The 24478-nt window shown below is 42.4% G+C and overlaps 1 protein-coding gene across 3 annotated transcripts in view; it reads left to right on the top strand.

Annotated features, from left to right (window-relative positions):
• Positions 1–24478, top strand: part of Akap3 (A-kinase anchoring protein 3) — a 29270-nt gene that overhangs the window by 1783 nt on the left and 3009 nt on the right. Inside the window, exons 1-5 of one of the 3 annotated variants that reach the window (XM_040737473.1) lie at positions 1402–1531; positions 4203–4309; positions 5090–5202; positions 8097–8192; positions 10792–13095. In XM_040737473.1, the coding sequence (XP_040593407.1) occupies positions 8097–8192; positions 10792–13095 (2400 nt within the window). In that variant the 5' untranslated portion in view covers positions 1402–1531; positions 4203–4309; positions 5090–5202. Of the gene's footprint in view, positions 1–1401; positions 1532–4202; positions 4310–5089; positions 5203–8096; positions 8193–10791; positions 13096–24478 lie in introns of those variants that run through there. The other 2 variants (XM_040737472.1, XM_013123626.3) reach the window with 2 other exon arrangements.

Genomic DNA, 24478 nt, shown 5'->3' on the forward strand with positions numbered 1-24478 from the left:
GAGTAGAGTTGTAAAATCTACATGGGCCCTACTGTTGTTTACTTTTTACTTAAGGTACAGGGGACTGAAATCAGGGCACCAGACATGCAAGGCAACTGTCTCAGTCCTCTGTACTTTGTTTTGAGACAGTGTTTCACTGAGTTGCCTTCGCCTTAAATTTTGTAGCTGAGACACTGATTCCAGCTCTATACCGCCAGACCCAGATCACCCTCCTGTTCATAAGCAGTGTCATTTACCAAATTGGACTGGGAAAGAAACCCTTTATCTGCAAATTGCCTTGCATTTCTTGGCCTCATCCTTTCTTGACTCAGGACTCACAATTGACTACCTCCTGATTTCAATACCATACTTTTCAAGTTCTGATAAATCGACAGGCCCCAGCCCCATTTTGCAGCTGCCTTTTAATCCCTGTGTGGTAATTGTGTCACTTAGCATCTCTGAGTCAAGCCTCCTGCCACTCTCCGTGCATGGTGTCATCAGGTAGTGAAAGAGCACTAACTAATTTTAATACCCAGAATATTGGATTCGCTTCTGAGTTCAATACCTAACTGGGAAACACATACCTGCTGCTTGCCTCGAAAGATTATTATGAGGTTCAGGTGACTTAATGATATATAGGACCTTTGTCAACTGCAGAGTGCTGCGGCAGATGTGCCTAGTCAAACTCCAGGGGCGTGCCTCGTGCAGGGTGCCTAAGCTGGAAAGACTCTGCAGAAGCCAACAAGCCCTGCCCTCTTCTTAAGATGAAGAAGATCAACAACAAAAAATGATAGTTGACAAATACTTTATTGAAAGATGCCAGTAACCAACCAACTTCTGAATGTTAGGATCTTTTGATTTTTTTGTTTGTTTGTTTGGTTTGGGGTTTTATGGGAGATTTTGTTGTCATTGTTTGGTGTGTGTGTGTGTGTGTGTGTGTGTGTGTGTGTGTGTGTTCTGTCACCTTCATTGGAACTGTTCTCCTTGGTTAGATTGTTTTTGCACCAGGCATGGTGGCTCATGCCTGTGATAAAGTCAACAGCAACAATTATAGAGACACGGGCCCACAGTTAGGCCATGTCACCAGTTTTGACACACAAAAAAAGAATTTCAGGCTGAGCCAGTGTGAAGCAGGGTCCTCTCCTCGGCTGCCATCTGAATTTGTTGGTAATACCCTGCTGTTTGAAATGGAATCCTTTAACATGATTTCCCCTCACATACTCCCCCACCTCAGACACTCAAAGAAGTGAATTAATAGGAAAAAGCAAGACCAGTCCTTCTAACTGAATGTCAGGGCCATAAGTGTGTTTCTACCCCTCCTCTTATCCTTCTGAGTACTCAATCTTAGGCAGCCTCACATTGTTGCTATAGAAACAGTGATGTCACCAGTTGCAATTCTGATGTCACTCCCTAGTCCCAACAAGAAAGAGGTGCATGGAAGGCTGGGGGAGGAAACAAGATCTTCAGCTGAGCAAGAACATCCCAGCGTCTTCATTGACTTTAAAAGTGTATTCTGGAATCTTCTGTGGTTCACTATTCCAGAGCTACAGAGGTAGGAAAACCCGCTGGGTTGGTAAAACAGCCCATTTTCTGATTCCCTGTAGTTAGAAACAGTGGACAGCTTTTTTTTCTATTTCCAACTCAACTTCAAGTTTCTGCCCTGCCAATCTTAATTTCATCTTTGAATACTGTGGAAATAAGTGGGTTCCCTCAGCAGCATCCCCCCACACACCCTCTCCTCCTCAGAGTTACTTACGGTTTGACCTGATATTCCAGACCATCCTTTTGGAGGCCCAAGGGACTTACTTCTTTCCCTCCTCCTGGTGTAATGTTGAGAGTAGAATATTGCTGCTTTCTGACTTTTTCAACTGTATTGTCTGGCTAATTTGCCATGCTCTTTTCTCTCTAGCACCCGGAATAGAATCATGCTGGTATAGCTGAGTCCCATTTTTAAAAATTGAAGCTTCCGTTAGGCAGTAGAGCCCTGGGGATGGGCAAGCTATTTGAAGCCCATGAAAAGTGTCTATATGAAGGGCTTCTAGACAAGAAGGTACTATTAAGGGACAGTTAAGCTAGAGGCATGCCACACGAAGGCTTGTTGAATACTGAAACACACATTCCTAATCTCCATGGTAAGAAAATCGGTTGAAACTCCAATATCGGTGTCAGTAAACTTGGTTGGGTTTCTACAATGTTCCAGACAGAAAGGACAGATAGAGGAGAAAGATGGGATGGAGACTTAGACACTAATCCATATTGAAATGAACACTAAAATTTGGTTGAAAGAGCTTCAAAATGTGACCAGATGTGAAACAACCCAGAAGAGCCTCATTTATACTGGCTACAATTTAGCTTTTTCATGAGTTTAGAAATCTTGAGAAATTAGAAGATGTGGAGAGGGGGGTATGTATGCCCAGGTAGAGCAGGCCTAACCATACCTGCCTCACTCAGCTCTCTGCTGGCACTCATGGTTTGCACTCCTCTTCAGTTTGAGGTAATAATCACTTTGACACCCCCATCTTTTGGTCTTGGTTTTGATTTTTTTTTCCTTATAACTGTGGCCCAGGCTTCTTTAGAACTCACTGTATAGTCTAAGCTGATCTCAAACTTGGAACCATCATTCTGCCTCCAAGTGCTGAGATCCAGCTGTCTGATTGGCATTTGTGTGATGTGTATATGTATGTACATATGTGTGTGAGAGAGAGAACATACATGGAGAGGCCAGAGGTTGACAATATTTTCATCAGTTGCTCTACACTTAATTTTTTGAGACAGTCTCTCACTGACACTGGTTAGGTGCCCCCAGTGCTGGAATTACAGATGTAAACCACCACACCCAACTTGTTAGGTGGACACTGGAGATGAAATTCAGATCATTATGGCAGTATGGTTGTATAGTAGTTGTGTGTGTGTGTGTGTGTGTGTGTGTGTGTGTGTGTGTGTGTGTGTGTGTGTGTAGGCACATGCACCCATGCCTACATGCCCAAAGGCCAGAGGAATATGTCTAGTGTGCTGCTAATCTCTCTCTGCCTTATTCTCTAGAGATAGGGTCTTTCCTTGAACCTGCACCTAGGCTGGTGCAGGATCCTGTCTCTGCCTACCTCTCCCCCAGCCCCCACTGGATTGGAGTTCCATGCTCAAGTGAGCAGCCACACTTAACTTTTGAGCTGCCTGCTAGAGATTTAAACTCAGGTCTCCTTGCTTGCTCAGCAAATACTCTCGCTCCCTGCACCGGCTCCCCAGCCTTACATTGGAAATTTTGAGGAACATCTTAAGTCAGCCTTCTGCAACCACAGAAAATGCCAAATCTCCCAGGCTGCTAACCTGAAGAGCTAGACTAGCTAAAGAAAGAAGTCCATCGGTCCTAATCTTCTGGACTTCAGTTTCCCAATCTGTACAATGAGAGTGACACATTTTATATATTGACTTTTTTTCTTTGTCACAGAGCAATGACTCCATCATGTTGTTACTTTTTGATTTTGTTTGTGACAAGGTCTCACCATCACCCAGGATGGTCTAGAACTAGCTATTTATCCCTCGCTGATCTGGAAATCAGGACAGTTTGTCTGCTTCAACCTTCTATGTGCTTGGTTAAAGGCATGAGACACCACACTCAGTTCCAATTTTCAGCTTATCAGTATTCATTCGACTCCCATAGTCTTCTTAGGTTTCCTTTCTTTATTGTGGGAAATGTATACATCACTTTCAAAATTCTAAAAGCTTTGTGAATCATGTCTGTCCTAGTAGCACTTGGGAGTGAGGCAGGAGGATCAGGAATTGAAGGCCATCTCAGTTATATATAGTGAGTTTAAGGGCAACCTGAGTTATAATAAGTTCCTCTCTCAACAACAACAACAAAAGGCAAGAATGTTGTATACATGCCTAATGTATATATGCCATCATCCAGAAAACGTAGGGAGTTTTAACAGACCACCACAAGTTTTATGTTTGCAGACAAACACACAGAAAGTAGACTAAAACATTAGAGTATATGTAAGCTAAGAGTTTGCAAGTTACACTAAACTAATGAAAACCTTTTCTGTGAAAAGAATACTGAACATCTGAGAATGTTCATTTCTTTGCAATGCTGGATTAGGAAGATTCAACCATAAAGTAACTTTCAGTGGTAAACTTAATGCCCAAACATTAGATTTTAAAAGATCAGAATTTATGGCTTACCATCGTAACTCATTTGAGCAAGCCATTTCTTTTTTTGTTCCCAGGTTCTCCAATTTTAAGAAAGAGAAAAATGAGCTGCCTGGAATTACAAATGGGCAGGACTTGTATATTCACTCTTTCAACAGAAAATTACTAAGCACCAACTTTAAAGGTACTAGCTATTATGAGGGATACCAAGATGAGTAAGAAAATGGCTTTGTCTTCATGAAGCCATTTAATAAAACAGATAGGATATATGTGGACAGTTGACATATTAGGTAGGATGAGAATGTGAAATGAATTATGTTGGAGACTTGGAGCAGCGCAGCAATATTTAACTAGAAACTTAAGAAATTTGTCATGGATAGGATAATTGTGACTTGAGCTCAATAGGGGTGGGGTTTAGAGAAACATCTTGGAGGCATGTGTGCAGTTAATGCTGGGTAGATATTCCAAGAGTAGAATGCCCTAACGTCCCATATCAATGTCTCAGAAGAGATAGACTAAGGGAGTTCATTGAACTGGAGACATTGTTTGTGAACTCTCTTTATGAAGACATGTTTCTCTTAAGTCTAGAAAAAAAATGCTTAAAAATGTTTTGTGATCCAGAAACTCGGGGCACTTCCCCAACCTGCATCCCATCTGCTCACCTTCTAAGCTTCCTAGTGAAGTGTGTGGGATTAACCAGTTGTTTTTATCATTAAGTAAGCCATCCATTTAAGAGCAGAGAATAGCAATAGTCATTTAAATCATTGGCCAAAAGTAGAGTGATTTGTTATCTGAGAACTCTCAGAACACACCAAGAGTTACAGGTGGATCCCTCCTGGAGTCTCAGTGTTACTCTGTGCCCCTCACTTCTATGTATACACGGAAAAAATCAGCCATCATTCAGTCATAAGAACAGTGGGGTCCGTATGTAAGTTTACTCATTTTTCCCTGTCTTTCTTTACAGAGTCCTTATATATGTTACATGGCAGGAGGGGCGGGTAGACTTAGGGACAGTGAAGACACCAGCAAAGCTCATCTGGAGTCTTCCTTGTATCTCAGATCCCATCCTCAGTAAGAGTAAGTGACCACATCATTTCCTTCCTTCGTTATGCTTAGTTTGTGTCTGCCTTAATTGTCATATGTAGGTAGCCTGAATAAGTTAAAGATTCTGGTGATTTGGTTGTTCTTTACCAGAAGCAACCCAGTGGATGAATAGAAGCAAGATGAAAAACTTGTTTGTGGATCTTATACTGTCAACATTCTAGATCAAGCTGCTACTACATTGTGCCTTTCTTGGCCAAATAGCAGTACTGTTAGTTATTTTTCTTTCATGCTCATGACCCAGAGCATAAGAATATGTATATAGAGGTGAGACTCATGAATACAGTGCTTGCACAGCATGCAAGAAGCCCTGGATTCCATCTCTAGCACCACAAACACCAAAAACAAAACAACAACAACAAAAAGGAAATATATAATTTTGAGTTTCTGAGATACATTGTTTAATTTCATTGGTGTGGACTTCTTTGCAAAGGGAACAAAACATTAAAACACAAAATCAAAGATTAGAAGACCTAAATTATCTGTCATGTTTGCTTTCTGTTGCTTTAATAAAACACTGACCAAAACCAACTTGGGGAGAAGATGGTTTATTTCCTCTTACAGTTTGGATGGAGTCCAAGGGAACCCAAGGCAGGAGCTTGAAGCAGACACCCAGAGGAGTGCTGCTTACAGGCTTGCTCCTGTAAGCTACCTTTCTTATATAACCCAGGCCCATCTGTCCAGGCGTGGTACTGCCCCACAGTGAGCTGGGCCATCCATTGTATTTACTAATCTAGAGAATGCCCCAGGACATGCCCACAGGCCAGTCTGCTGGGTAGAATCCCCAGTGGCGGCTCCCTCTTCCTAGCTTCACAACCAAGATTAGCCATCATACTATCTCGCCAAAGACAACCCTGGCCCAGCAATTCTCAGTTCTTGTCCCTTCGAATCACCCAGAAAGCTTGTGAGAACATTTAGTAAGTTCTCTCTAATACATGTATTTGGGGGGAGGGGTACCACACCATGATGTGTATGTAGAGCCCAGAAGACAGCTTGTAGGAGTCAGTTATCTCTTTTCACCACTGGGTTCTGGGAATCAAACTCAAGTTGTCAGGCTTAGTGACATATGCCCTTAACCTGCTGAGACACTTTCCTGGCCCTTTTAAGAACTATAGTATCTATGTTTTCTCAATGCAAAAACCATAAAAAGAAGATTTTCATTTAGAATCTTTATTTAATATATCCCCCCTTTTCTGTACTGGGTCGAACCCAGGGCCTCTACAGGCTAGGCAAGCACTGTACTGCTTAGCTACACCCTCAACCCTAGCTCATTTCTTTCCACTCTTGAGTAATTGCATTTCCACAACGCATTGTGGAAAATCCATTGTTTGCTCAAGTAATCTCTGTCATCGGGAGGAGTACAGAAACGATTTTCCAAGCTCAGTAATAAGACAGTAAAGTGTGAAAATAATAATCTCTGTGAGAACAGAAAACAGCTCTTGAGGGATTTTATACTTTAATTTTCCTTTAATAATTATTCATGATCTCCAAAACAAAAGCAATATGTCTGTATATGTGTAAGCATTATTACTTTTAATTTTTTTCTTCTTACACTTTTATTTATTGTGTGTGTGGTGGTGTGGCAGGTGCACACGTGCCATGGTGCTTGTGTGACAATCAAGACAAATTGTAGGAGTCAGTTTGCTTGACAGCATGTGAGTTCCAGGGGTCCACTTCAAGTAGTCATTGGCAGCAGACACAGTGTTTTGCTGGAATCCAAACGTGAAGATAGATGTCTGCTTCATGAGAATGGCAGGACATTGTATATGGGGGGATTGCACATCTTATTCCGTCTTACCATTGAGAGGTATAGATGGGAGCTGAGTTTGTAATGAGCTAGGGGATTTTCAGTGTGGGGCCTAGAAGGGGAAGTTAGGCATAGGACTAGAAAGTGAGGTTTGCAAAGAGACCCCTTCTTGCCACTTAAGGTTGACAGCAGGATACCTAAGTCACCGTGGTAGTTGACTACATTTTCAAAGACTACAAGGTGGAATGTAAGGTTTTGAATACTGGATGAGACTAAAGACAAAGCCAAAAGAGGGTTTGGATTAAGAATTCTGAGAGGAAGTAATAAAAGCAGCAGTGTAAGAAGATAGCTGGGAACTGGTGATAGAAGAAAGAGTCCGTAGGTGTTGAGGGCAGGTGTCGTATGAAGACAGTGCCAGGCCAAATGAATCCGAGCTTCCTAGCCCAGATGATGAGGTAGCTGGTGACACCACCACTGACATGAGAGAGTGGAGCAGCATGTTAAGACAGCCCTGAAAAGACACATTCACCAAGTCACTACTACATCCTGGACCCGGAACCATGGAGTTTGATAATCTCCCAGCATCCTTGGCTTACTGGAGAGAGAATGGTCTATCTCAAGGAAGATTACTAGTGTAAGTTACTGCTCAAGAAATGGATGAGAAACAAAATTGCTATTTTTAAAAAGTAGCCCATGTAGACAGAAGAGGCAAGGAAAAAGTAAATTAATCCATTTGGTCACATTTAGTTTCCAGTGTCTACTGAAAATCAGAGGTGGGGGTGGGGGAGGTTGGTAGGGAACAAAGCAAGCTACAGCTGACAGGTTTGTTCCTTTAACGAATAATTAAGCATGAACAGCTGATGACAGAGTTTCTGTACCAACTGGTCCCACAAATAGCACAATCCGGGCATTGACCTCATCTGTAGAGGTCTAAGCATGTTTGAGAAGTTGTGTTGCAGGTGAGGGCTGAACTGAAGATAACTGGTTGAGGGGCTGAAGCAGCTCTTTACAGGTCTCTGTGGAACGCATGGCTCCTACTTCCTACATCTCTGCCATTTGCTTTGTTTCTCCTACTGTTGCTGTAACCTTCTGATGACTTTTCTTTCTTTTTTAATACTACCAGATGGCGGATAGGGTTGACTGGTTACAAAGCCAAAATGGCGTATGCAAAGTTGATGTCTATTCACCTGGAGTCAACCAACACCAGGACTGGAAAATGGTAAGGTCTCCTTCAGCAGCACTAGGTGGGGACAGTAGGACTGTCATCAAGAGCAGCCTTATTCTGTCCTCCATTTTGAAAGTGGTTAAAATGAGCTCCTGTAGAACAAAATTTCCCAATTTACCCCAGCAAATTCTGCAGCTTATGATACTTGATACTTTAGTTTTTAATATGTGTTCCTGGGAGTGTAACTTGTACATGTGAATGAGGTACACCGAGGCCAGAAGAGGGTATGTGATTCTCCTGAAACTGGAGCTTCAGGCAGGTATGAGATACTGTATGAGCACTGGGAACCCAGCTCTGGTCCTCTGTAAGAGCAGTGTGTGCTCCTACGTTCGAGCCGAAATTTGATACTTAGTGGAGAAATATGCTATGATTAATAAAAAGTATGTATCTCAATGACAACATTTAAATTTTTAAAGAACCAGATTAGAAATGCGTCTCTGGGCTGGTGAGATGACTCGGTGGGTAAGGTGCTTGCCATTAACCTGATGATTTGAGTTAGATTCCTGGAATCCACATAGTGGAAGGAGAGAAACCAGCTCAGGATAAATTGCCCTTGACCCCCACATAAATGCTGTGAAATAAACCTTGCTCCCAATCAGTCAGTCAGTGTAAGAAATATTAAAGTTTCTAAGGCACATTAGAAATAACTCCTGCTGAGAAGTTCAAACTCCCCTTTCAACCACTGCACCTTGGACATCCAGTAAGCACTTTCTAACCCTGGAGGGGGGATGCTCTGTATCCATCAGGGTCCAATAAGAAGACAGTAATAAATAAAACATAAAAGCAGTAAATAATAAGCCATATCTAAGCTTTAATGGTTAAAAAGCATTATTTTGAAAGATACAAGGGAAAGACTTCAGGATTCTAGAAATAAACATAAAAGTTATCAGTAAGCTAAAACTCACAAGAGCCCTCAAACAAGGCTGTGCAGACACAGGTGGCCAGGGCACAGCTCTTTTCTCCCTCTTGTAACCATGCAGTGCCCTCTACTGACAAAGGCCACTGTCCAGAGAGAGATGCTTAAAGGAGTCAGTCCCAGAGTCACAAAGCAAAATTAGTTTGGGCTAAATGACCATGTATTGACCTGTATAGACAGCAGGTTCTAGCATCAGAAACACCCAGACAAATTGGATAGATTTGTCTCTTTTTGAAGATCTTGGACAAGTGAGATGGCTCAGAGGGGACAGATGCTTACCACCAAGCTTGTGGCTTGAGTTCACTTCCCAGGACCCACATGCTGAAGGATGAAAGACAAGTACTGACTCCCCCAGTTTGTCTTCCTCCATACTCTCTCACACATCATGCACATACACACACTGCAACACACACACACACACACACAAATATTAAAAAAAACTTTTTAAAGATTACTACTATGCAACAAATAGTAGCCAGTAATCTTTTAAGTACTTTATGTTGTTTTATTTCATGTCATTTTATTTTATGCATATAGGTGTTTTATCTGTGCACCTAGCATGTGCCTGCTGCCTGTAGAATCCAAAAGAGGGTGTCAGATCAGTTACAGGCAGTTGTGACCATCATGGGTGCTGGGAATCCAGCCCAGGTCCTCTGAAAGAGCAGCAAATGCTCTGAACATTGAGCCATCCCCCAGCCCAGTAGCTAGTAATTTTGACTTTCATAATACACTAGTAGTTTGATGACATACTAGCAATTTTATAACAAAGCTGTTCTTTTAAAAATGGCCTTTATTTATAGTCATTCCTACATTGACAGATTTCTTTACATTTGATAGGAAAGAAAGCCTAAATATGTACATGATATTATGTTCAGGTTTAAAATTTTTGCCACATACAGATTACGGTGAGTAGATATGAAAGTGTGTGTGTGTGTGTGCTTATCACAGCTCACATCCTTCAGAGAATTTATAACTGCACAAAACTAATCACCCATAGTTACTATTACCCCCAATTATAAATCAATTAATTAATAGCAATTAGTCATGGGAAGCCACTTAGCAGGTCAAGATTCTGCTGTGTCAAATAATTAGGTACAATTTTCTCATTTTTCTGAAACTTTTTATAGTAAGAGACATAAATTAAAAAATAACAGATTATCTGGGTGAAGATGATGCAGGAGGGAGAAACAGGAAGATCTCTGAGTTTGAGGATAGTCAGATCAACACAGAGAACCTCTGTGTCAACAAAGGAAAAAACCCCAGCACAACAGATAGACCTGAGAAGGCAGTGATGAGCATCAGTACCAGCTCAGTTCAGATAGGCACTCCCATGATCATCAGGATGTTGCTGGTAGATGCAGTAGAAGCAGCATGATGTAGTAGCAGATGCCTTGATTGGAATTCCAGTTTCATCACCAATTAATGTTATATTTTCAAATGACTAACTTAATCTCTCAGTTGTTTAATTCTCTGCCTTGTAAAATGAAGAAAGCAAGAGAACTAACACGTGGGCTTATTATGAAAGCAATTTAAATGGACTGGTAGCCTTAATATCTTGTGTCTGATATGTACAGTAACTGCTCAGTAAACGTGGGTTCCTTTTATCGTGATGCTGGAGCCAGCTTGGGAGGCTGGCCTTCTTGGTTGTCCTGAATACCCCCTATTTTTGCTTTTCAGGATGCATCAACGGATCCTGTCCGAGTGCTCAGCTGGCTCCGCAGAGACTTGGAAAAAAGTACAGCAGGGTTCCAGGACTCGAGGTTCAAGCCTGGAGAGTCGTCATTTGGGGAGGACGGGGCCATTCCAGGAGACCAACGCAAAGGTCTCTGTGTTGACTATTACAATACCACCAACAAGGGCAGTCCAGGGAGACTGCATTTTGAGATGACTCACAAGGAGAACCCTTCCCCAGGCCCCATTGCCCAACCTGGTAATGCGAGTTCCATAGATGAAGTTTCCTTCTATGCCAACCGCCTCACAAACCTAGTGATAGCCATGGCCCGAAAGGAGATCAATGAGAAGATCCATGGCTCTGAAAATAAATGTATCCATCAGTCATTCTATATGGGGGATGAGCCTGTACCCCACAAAAGCTTGAGTACAGTAGCCTCGGAGCTGGTGAATGAGACCGTCTCTGCGTGTTCCAAGAACATTACTGGTGACAAAGCTCCAGGCTCTGGAGACAGAGCCCTGGGGTCAGCACAGAGCCCCCGTCTAAGATACAAAAGCACTTTGAAGATCAAGGAGAGCACCAAAGATGGCAAGTGTCCAGATGACAAACCTACTTCTAAGAAGTCTTTCTTCTATAAAGAAGTATTTGAATCTCGGAATGCCGGAGATGCCAAGGATGGTGGAAGGCCCTTACCTGGAGATAGAAAGCTGTTCAAGGGCCAGGACAGGACTGATGACTTTACAAGCTCTGTCAGTCAAGGGATCATGACCTATGCTAACAGTGTGGTATCCGACATGATGGTCTCCATCATGAAGACCCTGAGGATCCAGGTGAAAGACACAACCATCGCCACCATTCTGCTGAAGAAGGTATTGATCAAGCACGCAAAAGAGGTCGTCTCCGATCTCATCGACTCGTTCATGAAGAACCTCCACAATGTCACAGGGAGCCTCATGACTGACACAGACTTCGTCTCTGCCGTGAAACGAAGTTTTTTTTCTCATGGAAGCCAAAAGGCCACAGATATCATGGATGCCATGTTGGGTAAGCTGTACAATGTGATGTTTGCCAAGAAATTCCCTGAGAACATCAGGAAAGCCAGAGACAAGTCTGAGAGCTACTCCCTTATCTCCATGAAGTCACGGCCTGGTGACCCTAGACAACCCAACATGAACTTTTCAATGAAATCGGAATCAAAAATGAGAGAAAGTTTGTTTTCTGCATGCAAACCAGAGAAAGAGAAGACATGTGCTGAAACTCTGGGTGAGCACATTATTAAGGAGGGACTAACCATGTGGCACAAGACTCACCAAAAAGACTGTAAAACTCCTGGTCTCGATCATGCAGCGAAACAGGATAGCGCTCAGCCAGAGGTTCCCTTTGAGAGTCCAGATCCTTGTGACTTAAGCCCTACTCCACAGCAGCCAGAGGCCTTCGAAAACTTTATGTGTGAGTCAGACTCCTGGGCCAAAGACCTGATCGTGTCAGCCTTGCTTCTGATTCAGTACCACCTGGCCCAGGGAGGCAGAATGGACGCTCAGAGCTTCTTGGAAGCTGCTGCCAGCACCAACTTCCCCGCCACCAAGACGCCTGTAGTTCATGATGAGTCCAAACTTAAGTCTCCTCATAAGATATGTGACCAAGAACAAACAGAAAAGAAGGATCTGATGAGTGTCATCTTCAATTTTATCCGGAACTTACTCAGTGAGACCATCTTCAAGAGTAAGCGTAATTGTGAATCCAAGGGGCAGAACGTTAGGGAAGAAGAGATCAATCAGTGTGAAAAGCCTATGACCCCTCCTGCCCCGAAATTCTGTGAGGAGGAGGAGGAGGAGGAGACTGGTGGTGCCTTATCTGGGCTAACCAAGATGGTCGCCAACCAGCTAGATGGCTCTATGAATGGGCAGATGGTGGAACACCTGATGGACTCTGTGATGAAGTTATGCCTCATTATTGCCAAGTCCTGCGACTCTCCCTTGTCAGAGCTGGGAGATGAAAAGTGTGGGGATGCCAGCAGGCCAAATTCTGCCTTCCCAGATAACTTATATGAATGCTTACCAGTCAAGGGCACCGGGACAGCTGAAGCCCTCCTGCAGAATGCCTACCAAGCCATCCATAACGAACTGAGAGGGTTGTCAGGACAGCCACCTGAGGGATGTGAGATACCCAAGGTGATCGTCAGCAACCACAACCTGGCTGACACCGTTCAGAACAAGCAGCTGCAAGCTGTCCTGCAGTGGGTAGCTGCCTCAGAGCTCAATGTCCCTATTTTATACTTCGCTGGTGATGATGAAGGAATCCAGGAGAAGGTAAGAAAGCAAATTCAGAACGCTTTCCTGTGTGTTAACTTGGGTATTACATTCTACTTGTTTTTCTGAATGGGAACACAGCTGTAGGAAGGGGAGAACCGGGCAGAAGGAGTCTGAAGATTGCACCTCTCGGCAGAGGTAAGAGTCAACTGAGATGAGATCATGAAACACACTGAGAGAGGTGAGGAGAAGCAGTAGCTTTCTGTTTTCCAAACTTACTGATGCCAGGAGCACAATTGAAGATTCTCCAGGAGACTTGGTGTAGGACAAAAGTCTGCACTCTCAGCTGACATTTTGGTTTCTTCCCTCCCCACCCCTCCCACCCCCGCCTCTTTCTGTGTGTGTGTGTGTGTGTGTGTGTGTGTGTGTGTTACACATCTACATAAGTTTCATGAGTGCAGAAGACATTGGATGTCTTCCCCTGTCACACTCCAGCCTATTTTTTTGGGACAGGGTCTCATTCTGTACCTGTCAGCTAGACTGGCTGACGAGTGTGTCCTGGGGATCCTTCTGTCTCCACTGCAGCATTGGGAATATAGACATGCACTGCTGCACCCGGATTTTTTCTAACATAGGATCCTGGATAATCAAGCAAAGGTCCTCATGCTTGCGTGGCAAACACTTTACCAATTGAGCCATCTCCTCAGCCCCATATGCTGTGTTTTTTTGATAGAACAGAATTGGTCAAAACATGAGATGTTGCTTCTGGAATGGGTTGAAGAAGGAAAGAGGGTTTGGATATAATGACCTCTTATTTTTTTCACTTTAGGGGTGGTGTGTGTGTGTGTGTGTGTGTGTGTGTGTGTGTGTGTGTGTTGTCATCACATACATGGAGGACAGAGGACAATCTGTAGGAGTCAGCTCTCCATTACTGGGTTCTGGAGATGAAACTCAGGTCATCAGCAGGCAGCAAGCACGCCTCTACCACTGATTTATGGACACCTAAACCTGTCACTAGTCTCTCAGCTTGTTGTCTAGTGGCACTGGAGGGTTGGTGGATTCAACAGATAGTATGGTGATAGGTGTGAATTACATCCAGAGGGCAGCAGTTGGAACTTCCAGGTTCTTGCTCTTCCATAATGAAACAGAGACTCTTGAATCAAATCAGGTGAAGAAATCCTTTCTCTACAATCTTCCATTCTCTGCCACAGGACCATACATTTAAGAGAGGTAAGGCTTTCTCATTGTGTCTCAACTACAGTGATCTCTCATGTTTGTTGTGGTGCTAAGGACAGGCTTTGCGTTGACCTTTCTAAACTTAAAACTCCCAGAACTGGGAATAAACTTCTTGGTGTACCCTATTCACTCCTCATCAGTCTAATCTGGATTACCAGTATTCAGACCATTGACTAGTAAGGTATGTGAAGAATGGTTACTGTGAGTATATTTAGAGACCCTGTTGCTCCAGAACACAGGGAAAGTTAGTTTATGGGATTTATAGACTGAGTCCTCATTACTTTCCAGTTCCCAGTGCAGTGTTTTTGTTTTATTTCTTAATACAAGTGGTGTAGTGAAATTGTACAGGGAGGTATTTGGGTTTAGAGAGTGTCTCATAGACCTAGAATTTCTTGCCTCTATATTGGGGGTAAGTTGGTGGCTTTCAGTAGTCTTTGCTCCTTCAGATGGCTGCATGGCACGTAGACCGTGAAGGCATTCTTCAAATCATAGTAGATAATAATCTTTTTTCCTTTTCTGAAAATTAGCCCCCTCAGTAGAGCTCTTAGTTTGTCCTCTGGGGCCAAGGTAGAAGGGAGTAATGAGGAAGGTTCGGGTACTGCTCTCTGGCCGAGCATCACATTCTCCACTTAGAACATAATTGTTCCTTTAGCAAATCATCCTCCTCTGGATGATCCAGGGCAGTCACTGAAGTCAGCCCAGCTAGATCTTAGTGCACAGTGTAGCAGATCTGAAAAGGTTTCCACTGATGTGAGCCAGGCAGGATATTGGGTACCACATATCTTAGCTTTTAGGAAGATTATCTGATGTTTCATTTGTCTATTTCCAGTTAACTACTTTACCTTTAATTAGTATGACCATTACCTGGTGGGCTTTGAGAGCTTCTAATGGTTGTCCCACAAATACCTTAGAGACTTCTTCAGTCAAAAGCACTGTGACTTTCTCAGCTCTGAGTCAGGGGGTTACCCTGATGCTACATCTGGTTTCTTTGAAACACTACAGCCCTCCCATTGTGACCCTAGGCACTGAGCCAACACCAGAGCCTCAAAGCCTCACTGCTTTTCCCCAAATAACAAGAACAGCACTTAGAAATCTATTCGTGCCTAGTGCCAGGGGCTTCTGTGAGAGCCCACTTTATCTGAGTAGGGGATCTTTCTGGTTGGCTGTCCCAGTTAAGTGACTAAGAGCTAAAGGCCCTTGTAGGAGCTTTTGTCATCAATACAAATTTAGGAATACAGATTTGACAAAAATACAGCCATCCCCTGAAGGATCAAAGCTGCTTGTCTTTTGTGAAACTGGCTTGAATACTGCTGTAATTGGAGACAGGGGGATTGTCATGCTTCCAGAGCCAACATGCATCCAACATAGTGTACTTCTCACTGATTACCTGGGCTTTTTGTGGAGACATGGTAACCTCAAGAGACCAGGATGTTTAAGACTGGTATTTTGATCTAAGCATTCCCCAGGCCCTATATCAAAGTATTTACATAGTGTAGGGTGGCTCTTTCTGGAAAAACTAGGTCCCTAAAATTTTTTCTAGTGTCCCAGGGAAAAGGTGGGAGCTGTTTCCTAACTTTTGATAGAGGACTCTCCAACTGTGTTGCTGGGGAATTTTAGTGACTGGGTCCTCCCATTCTAAAGCAGACAGGAATCAGAGTCAGAGTGCAAAAGAAAGAAAAAGACTTTCTGGTGGTGGGATTGTAGGCTGGCAATCCCCTGCTTCATGTCTAAAATCCATATATGAGTGAGTACATATCATGTTTGTCTTGTGACTGGATTACCTCACTCAGGATGGTTTCTTCTAATGTCATGCATTTGCCTGTAAATTTCAAGATTCCATTTTTTTTTCTGCTAAGTAATACTCCATTGTGTAGATGTACCACATTTTCTTTATCCACTCTTCAGTTGAGGGGCATCTAGGTTGCTTCCAGGTTCTGACTATTACAAATAATGCTGCTATGAACTTATTGTATGAGTGTACATCTTTTGGATATATGCCTAAGAGTGGAATTGCTGGATCTTGTGGTAGACTGATTTCCATTTTCCTGAGGAATCTCCATACCGATCTCCACAGTGGCTGCACAAGTTGGCATTCCCACCAGCAATGGAGGAGTGTTCCCCTTTCACCACATCCTCTCCAGCATACATTGTCATTTGATTTTAGCCATTCTGATGGGGGTGAGATGGTCAGAGTTGTTTTGATTTGCATTTCCCTGATGAATAAGGATGTTGAGCCATTTTAGACTCCTCTATTGAGAATTCTCTATTTAGTTCTGCACCCCACTTTTTAATTGGATCCTTTGGTGTTTTGGAGACTTGCTTCTTGAGTTCTTTGTAAATTTTGGAGATCAGCCCTCTCTCAGGCATGGGGTTGGTGAATATCTTTTCCCATTCTGTGGGCTGTCGTTTTGTCTTGTTGACTGTGTCCTTTGCCTTGCAGAAGATTCTCAGTTTCAGGAGGTCCCATTTATTAATTGTCGATCTCAGTGTCTGTGCTACTGGTATTATTATGTTCAGGAAGGGATTTTCTGTACCAATTCATTCAAGGGTACTTCCCACTTTCTCTTCTAAGAGGTTCATGTGGCTCTATAGATGTTGAGGTCTTTGATCCATTTGGACTTAAGTTTGTGCACGGTGATAGATATGGATCTATCTGCAGTCTTCTACATGTCACCATTTGTTGAAGATGCTTTCTTTTTTCCATTGTATAGTTTTAGCTTCTTTGTCAAAGATCAGGTGTTCAAAGGTGTGTGGGTTGATATCAGGGTCTTCGATTCAATTCCATTGGTCTACCTGTCTGTTTTTATGCCAATATCAAGCTGTTTTCAGGACTATAGCTCTATAGTAGAGCTTGAAGTCAGGGATGGTGATACCTCCTGAAGTTCCTTTATTGTACAGGGTTGTTTTGACTATCCTGGGCCTTTTGTTTTTCCATATAAAGTTGAGGATTGTCCTTTCAAGGTCTGTGAAAAATTGTGCTGGTATTTTGATAGGGATTACATTGAATCTGTAGATTACTTTTGGTAAGATTGCCATTTTTACTATGTTGATCCTACCTATCCAAGAGCACGGGAGATCTTTCCATTTTCTGGTATCTTCTTTAATTTCTTCCTTTAAAGACTCAAAGTTCTTGTTATACAGGTCTTTCACCTGTTTGGTTAGAGTTACCCCAAGATATTTCATGTTTTTGTGGCTTTTGTAAAGGGTGATATTTCTCTGATTTCTTTCTCTTTATTGTCTATGTGGAATTCCCTGTTTGGCTTGACTACTAGGAAGACTGAGGTATTACATAGGCCCCAGCAAGAGAGCAATAAGCCATGATTTAGAAAAAAATATGATAGGTCATAATCCTAGCTTTGGGTCTGCTCTTGTTAGTTCTTAGTTTTTCATTAGGATAGCTTCTTTTAGGCTTTTGACATAATTTTGATTGGGTAAGCAATCCCAAACAATTGAGTCCACTTTTGGTAGAATTCCCCAGGGCACTTCAGAGTCTAGGACTTTCATGACTAAATTGCAAGATTGTCCCTAGGTGACTTAGTATGTCCCTTCCCAATAGGGACTAAGGTCACTGAGAAGTGACCAGGAATGCATGATTGACAGAATACTGAAGGGAGGTATAAAATACTCTAATTGAGGTGTTCTTCTCCCTAACCGTATAAATTGACAGAATACTTGGGAGTAAAAAAATACTGTATGTGGAAGGCTCCTTCTACGTCTGCTATCTATAAGTAAGGAAAGTTCCAGAGGGAATGGTAAAGACTAAGCAAGGGCCCCCAGTATCTTTGAGCAGATTAACTTTCTTACCTGTCCTATCCAGGGCTTCCTGAGCATCTTCTGGGTCCAACCTGTCCCCTGGCACCCTCAATTGTGAATTAGCCCCTTCCTACTCTGATTGGAAGTGGCAGGCCCTTGGGTCCTTACATTTCGGACGTGACCACAAGGGAAAGATGTTGCTGTAGTAACATTCCTAATGGCTGGGCTTTTGTACTTGAGCAGGCATAACCTATAAGGATTCCTGGGGTATTGATCTACCCAAAAGTTCCTTCAATGGCAAGTACAATCATCTGGGCTTGCTTTTTCTTTTTTTGTTGGTTTCCCACCAGATCTCAGAAGACAGTGTCCAACAGCTGAACCTGAGGGGTTTGAGGTTCCCATCTGTGGTTTATGAAGCTTTCTATGAATTCCAGTAGCTGTCAGGCTAATAAAATGTTGACCTTAAAGGGCTTGTCTTTTTCAGAGATGAGAGATTGTTTGATGGACTTCCTGAAATCAGTTAGCCTGTTGAGATAAGGCGATGTGTGTGTGTGTGTGTGTGTGTGTGTGTGTGTGTGTGTGTGTGTGTGTGTGTGCGCAGGCTTTTTATCATCTTTTTTCTTGCACATTAGGACACTGACTAATTGTTTTTTAGCTTCCTCCTAGAGTGTCTGTTTTCCCCAGGGGTGGTACAAGGAGTCAAAATCCAGGACTAAAGTTAAGGCCTGAAAGTTATCATTAAATCTGTGTTGGTCCTTCCCAAGTTCCTCCTTGCATTGTCGAAGGTCTTTGATTGAAAACAGGATGTAGATGTGGTTTATCCCCTGGGATCAGGCACTTGTTTTGAGGGGAGTAGTGTAGGCATAAGGGAGAATAGTCAATAGAAGGCTGCACTCTTACTATGCTCTATAGGGCTGGCTTCTTTTCTCTGGTGGCTTGGGGAGAATGTAAGCTTGGAGTAGAACTCCATGGAGTAGGAGGAGGCACATCCCCTGGTCCCTGTGGTCTGTTGATTCTCATTGGAAAAATAGAGTTTGGACACAGACAGGGATCACTTAAGACCATGAGTTTTTCCTTGGGGTTTCTCTTTGCCATAATCCATTTCCTGATGGAGGGCCATGAGGGCTGGTACATAGGCACTTTACACTACTTCCCTGAATGCGTCTGGAACAGATCTCCTGGAGGATGTATTTTCCTATCACCCAGCTTATATTGAGGCCAGACAATATTACAGCAAAACATTAGCCTCTTTTTCTTTAGTTTTCAGGATCAAACTTATCCTAATTCTTGAGGCTACATTGTCATAGAGAGTCTAAGAAAACTGAAATCAAACTAACCATGGTGATCCTAAGGAGAAAGATAAATACTAGAGCAGAGAATCAAAAGCACAGGAGGGAATGGGTGGCATTTTTTATACCCAAACCAGAGTTTCTAAGCCTTTGGTGGTGACCCTTAGAGGTGTCTCCATGGACACTTGTGAATTAAATCAAAAGACAAGGGTAGGATGTTCTAACATCTTGAATTTTAGTGTTGTTTTTAATTGTTGTCATTTGTTTTGAGGCCTAGGATAGACAGAGGGGAGATAGAGGGATTTGACCTCCAGCATCAAACAGAAAAAAAAAATATCCTTTTAGAAACCAAGAAGACATGGAGGAAAAAAGCTTTCTATTTTAATAATTTGCATTAATCACCCCCGAAACTGGGTTTATCTAATGACTAGGAAGACATGGAATTAAACAGAATGCAGATTAGGTTGTATCAATCCTGAGCAAGAAATGGTGGAGCCTAAATTCAGTCTGGATAGCACTTCCAGTCTTAGCAAGGCTACAGTTGTTACTTGACGGGTGTTAGGGAACATCCTGCCCACAGCTTCTGGGACCATTACAAGTGCAGGATCTTAAGCCTCCTTTCTGCCCTACTAGGACACAATCTTTATCTTTAGCAAAATACCCAGCTGATGTGTGTACATATAACCTTGGTAGCTGAGTTACCAGGTGGTCTGGTAGCCAGAAAATGCAGAGTCAATCAATCAGTCATCTGTCATCATCCAGCTCCAATGCTAGATCTGTTCCCGAGGGACACCAGCAAACTCTGTGTCCTTCAGTGTTCCTGGTCTATACAGCACACTTATTTTGGCCACAGTAGCTAGCAGGAGGAAAGGAGACTATATTCTAGCAAACAGTGTAGACTAATAAACAAGCTGAAACAAGCACAGCCTTCCTGTGCAGTGTGCGAAGACACTTCTGTTCTGCAGCCATCTTTCTGTTACACACCCATATGTAAAATGCATAATACATTTTACTAGTGAATTTTGAACTAGCATTCTGTAATGTATGCATCTAAATGAGAAAATAGGCTTGTAGACCCTTTACACAGCTTTGTTAATTCTGAAGAAAAATATATCCACCTATTATTTTATTGAAGGGAAAGTAGAAGGAATGCAGTTTGACTTCTTCATGTTAGGACAGTTGAATGATACAAAAAACAGAGAAACTATCTGAGGTGATTTTGTTTTTTGGAAAGAGACTGGTATATGCATATATCATCATGCTGATGCAGCTCACTGAGGCCTGGGGTTCCCAAAAACCCAATTGCCTTCGACACTATAGAGTTTATTTTTAATAGGTCATATGGATGCAAGATCAAACCTCATATTAAAAAAAGGATGAACACTGAAAATAAAGGGTTTCTCCTCATCAAAGCACTTCTCTATTGCTCTCCCTGCAAAAAAAGCAACTCAACTATTTCTAATGTTCTTCTAGAAATATATAAGTGTGTACATGTAAAACCCATGTATATTTGTATCCTTTTTAGCCCAAGTGGTTACATGCATATATAATTGACAATATACATGCAATACATACATGTAATATAATTTACATGCACACATACATTTCAGAGAAACACATCCATATGGTATATACATGCACACATAAACATGACAGAATACCCATGCACACATATGATATAATATACATAGATGCATATATGTGAAAGTACACATTCTCCAATACAGTTTTCATACTTTTGCTCTCCAGTTTGGTTTTGGTTTTGCTCTCCAATTTGTTTGTTGAGACAGGGTCTTGCTATACAGCTCAGGATGGCCTTAGACTCACTATGTAGCCCAGACTGGTCTCAAACTGGAGACTCCTGCCTCAGCCTTCTAAGTGCTGGGATTACAGGCTTCCACCCCACCATGCCCAGTACCATGAGTTTATGTATCGGTGTTTGGAGTTTTAGTTTTATTTCACCCTGTCTAATAGTTTTTCTTTTTATTATTTCCTGAATTTTGATTTGGGTTTTCTTTTAGTGCTTTAGAATGCTGTAAAGTATTTATGACTTTGCTCTTTTTATATGCATTTATCTGTAAAGTGAAAGGTGAAGAGGCAGATTTTTGTTGTCTGTCCATGTTCCCACATCCACCCCCATCCTCTGCATTGTCTTCCACTTGATTCTTTCTGGTTTATATTCCGTGCCATTGAATTGTCTCTGTCTAGTCTTAGCCCAATGGCAAACTCTATTTATTGCAGTCTTATGAATTTTAAAATACCTCCTAAGACTGAAGACTCTAATTGTCTGTATCAGTGTTTTAGGTAGTTGTATTAGTTACTTTTCTCACAACTGTCAAGCGACTGAAGGGAGGATGGGCAGAGAAGGCAAGGGGCAGGAGCTGAGGCAGCTGGTCACGTGTCCGCAGACTGGAAGCAGAGGCAGGCTAGAAATTCAAGTGCCTTCTCTGTGATTCACTTCCTTCAGCAATGCTCTTCTCCTAAAGGCTCCACAGCCTGCCGTAACAGCGCTACATCTGATGACCAAGTATCTCAGCAAAGGACCCCATGGACACACTCAAACCACAGCACTAGTCTTACCTGGTCCCACCCAAAGACAACCATTGACCTTTCTGTTAAGTTTTCATCATTAATCCATTCAGCTACAGAATATGTAGTGTTTTACATCTGGTTCTTTGCATTTACCATATTTTTTGGTGCTTATCCATGTTGTTTGTATCAGTAGTTCATTTTTTTTTATTGCTGACTAGTATTTCATTTTATCATATACACTGTCCATTTATCAGACACTGGAATTGCTTCCATTTTTTTTTTTGCTATTATGGATAATGCCACTATGAGCATTTCCATTCATACCTCTGTATAGACACATGCTTTTATTAGCCATGCATGGATAAGGAGGAGTAGAACTGCTATCTTATGATAAGGGCAATTTTTTAAACTGCCAAACTGGGCTGGGAATAATGATATATATTTATAGCCAAGCACTTGAGAGACTGAGGCAGGAGGATGAGCTACCTAGTGAACTAGAAACTTAACCTGAGCTATATTTTGAGACACTGAATTAAAATAATAATAATAATAATAATAACAATAGTGAGACTGATTTCTAAAGTAACGTCTCATTTTGTAGTCTCACTGGCTGTTTAGATGGGTTTCCACTCCTCCCATTCTCTTCAACATGACTTTATTATAGTAGTCATAGTGATAGATCATTGCGGATTGATTTGGTAAACATAAATTCAAATGACTAAAGATGTTGAATGTAATTCAACTCCTTCATCCATGTGTAGATTCCTTGGTGCAATCAATTGCCTACATGTCTGTGCCAGAACTCTTGTCTGGTTGTTTTCTTCTTGTTTGGTGTTTAAAGAGGGTTGTTTGCCTGGTTTTTCTGTTGTTGTTGTTTATTTTGTTTGTTGGAACTCACTCTGTAGACCAGACAGGCCCAGACTCACATAGATCCTCCAGTCTCTGCCTCCCAAGTGCTGGATTAAAGGTGTGTGCTACCACTGCCTGGCTAATTTGCCTTCTTTTTAAGACAGAATCTCATGTGTCACAGGCTGCCCCTTCTGTAGCTGAGGATGGCCCTGAACCTCTGATCTTCCTGCACAGCATGTTAGGTTCCAGTGCTTGGATTACAGGTGTGTGGCACCATGCCCAGTCTATGTAGTTCTGGGAACTGAACTCAGGGCTTTGTGCATGGTAGACACACAGTCCACTAACTGAGCTACACATCCTCCACCTAGAGGTCTTTCTATGCTACAGAAACAACTGCTTTGTCAGACATGACTCTCAATGTTTGGTCTGTGTGGAGGAGAGGGTTTTGAAGAGCAAGTGTTTTAATGATGAATTATCTGATTTACGGGTTTTTGTTTGTTTGTTTGTTTGCATTTGCTGTGTGCTCCTTACCTTCATGTCAGCCTCAGACTTAGATATGTAGCTAAGGATGACGTTGGACTTCTGATCCTCCTGCCTCCACCTCAGGGTACTAAAGCTGTGTGCCTTTTGTGTCATATGTAATAATAGGTATAGTTTCTGCCGGACTAGTGTTTCTTTTCTTTGCCTTTGTTGTGTTTGGATTGAACGTAGGGCCTCGCATACTAGGCAAGGCATTCTACCCCAACCCTTTCCAGTGCTTCTTGGATGCATGCAGTTTTGTCTCCAGAGGCCATTTACCAAAGTCTGGAGACATTTGGCTGTCACAGTAGGGAAGACAGTTGCTAGTGAGGCAGAAGGCCAAGGACATAATCAAGCACTCTGTAAAGCACAGGACAGCGTCACAGCGAAGCATTGTGAAGGGAATACTACCAACCAACCTGACACATCCCAAGGCGGCATGGACTTCTCTCTGAAATCGAGGTTTAAACGAGTCCACCAGACCCAAGATAAAAGATAAACAGGTTATTTGTTAGGGAAGCACTTACACAAATAATAGTAAATGATCACTATGGTCTTCCTGCTCCAGAAGATGCAGTCTCTGCCCTTCCAATGTTCTCACTGCAACCCAAGAGAGTGAGCCAGCCCCTCCTCTACCTTATAAAGGGTCATGTCTGCACACCTGAAAACATGCCCCTAGGGTGTGGCCACTACCACAAGTTCACTGGCAAAACAAGATGCCACTACATTTCCCCTTTTTATCTATAATAGGGTGTTAAGCCTGATACAAAAACTACATACAATGATAACAAATATCAAGTATAATCCAGGAGAAGGAAAGGTAAAAACATACACAAATTTAGACTATAACCAGCAAGAGCAACATTAAGCAAGAAACACTAAGTGTCCAGTCCCAGGGTAATGGCATATAACAGAGATTGCTCCTATAGCTGTCCTATTCTGGAAAGTCTAAGTTTTGTACCTAATATGTTCTAGCTAAGGTAAGAGGGGATTTTACTGTGACTGTCTGGTCTTCAACCTCATCAAAGACCTGAGAAGGAAAATAGCATTACTAGGATACACAGGAAGTGCAAGTGGGCAAATTCCTAAAGGTGCCAGAAATGACAAACGGCAGGCTACTGGACAGTCACCCAAGGTCTCACAGTAACATCGGGCAGCCATCTGACAGATCACATACATGTGTATAAGTACAGTACGTGTGTAAGTGTTTGTAGGGGCCCCAGATTGGTGTTAGGGCTCTCTCCTGATTCCTCTTCCACTTGATT

This window comes from Mesocricetus auratus, unplaced genomic scaffold, assembly GCF_017639785.1.
Source record: "Mesocricetus auratus isolate SY011 unplaced genomic scaffold, BCM_Maur_2.0 Super-Scaffold_100676, whole genome shotgun sequence".
NCBI classification, from domain to species: Eukaryota; Metazoa; Chordata; class Mammalia; order Rodentia; family Cricetidae; genus Mesocricetus; species Mesocricetus auratus.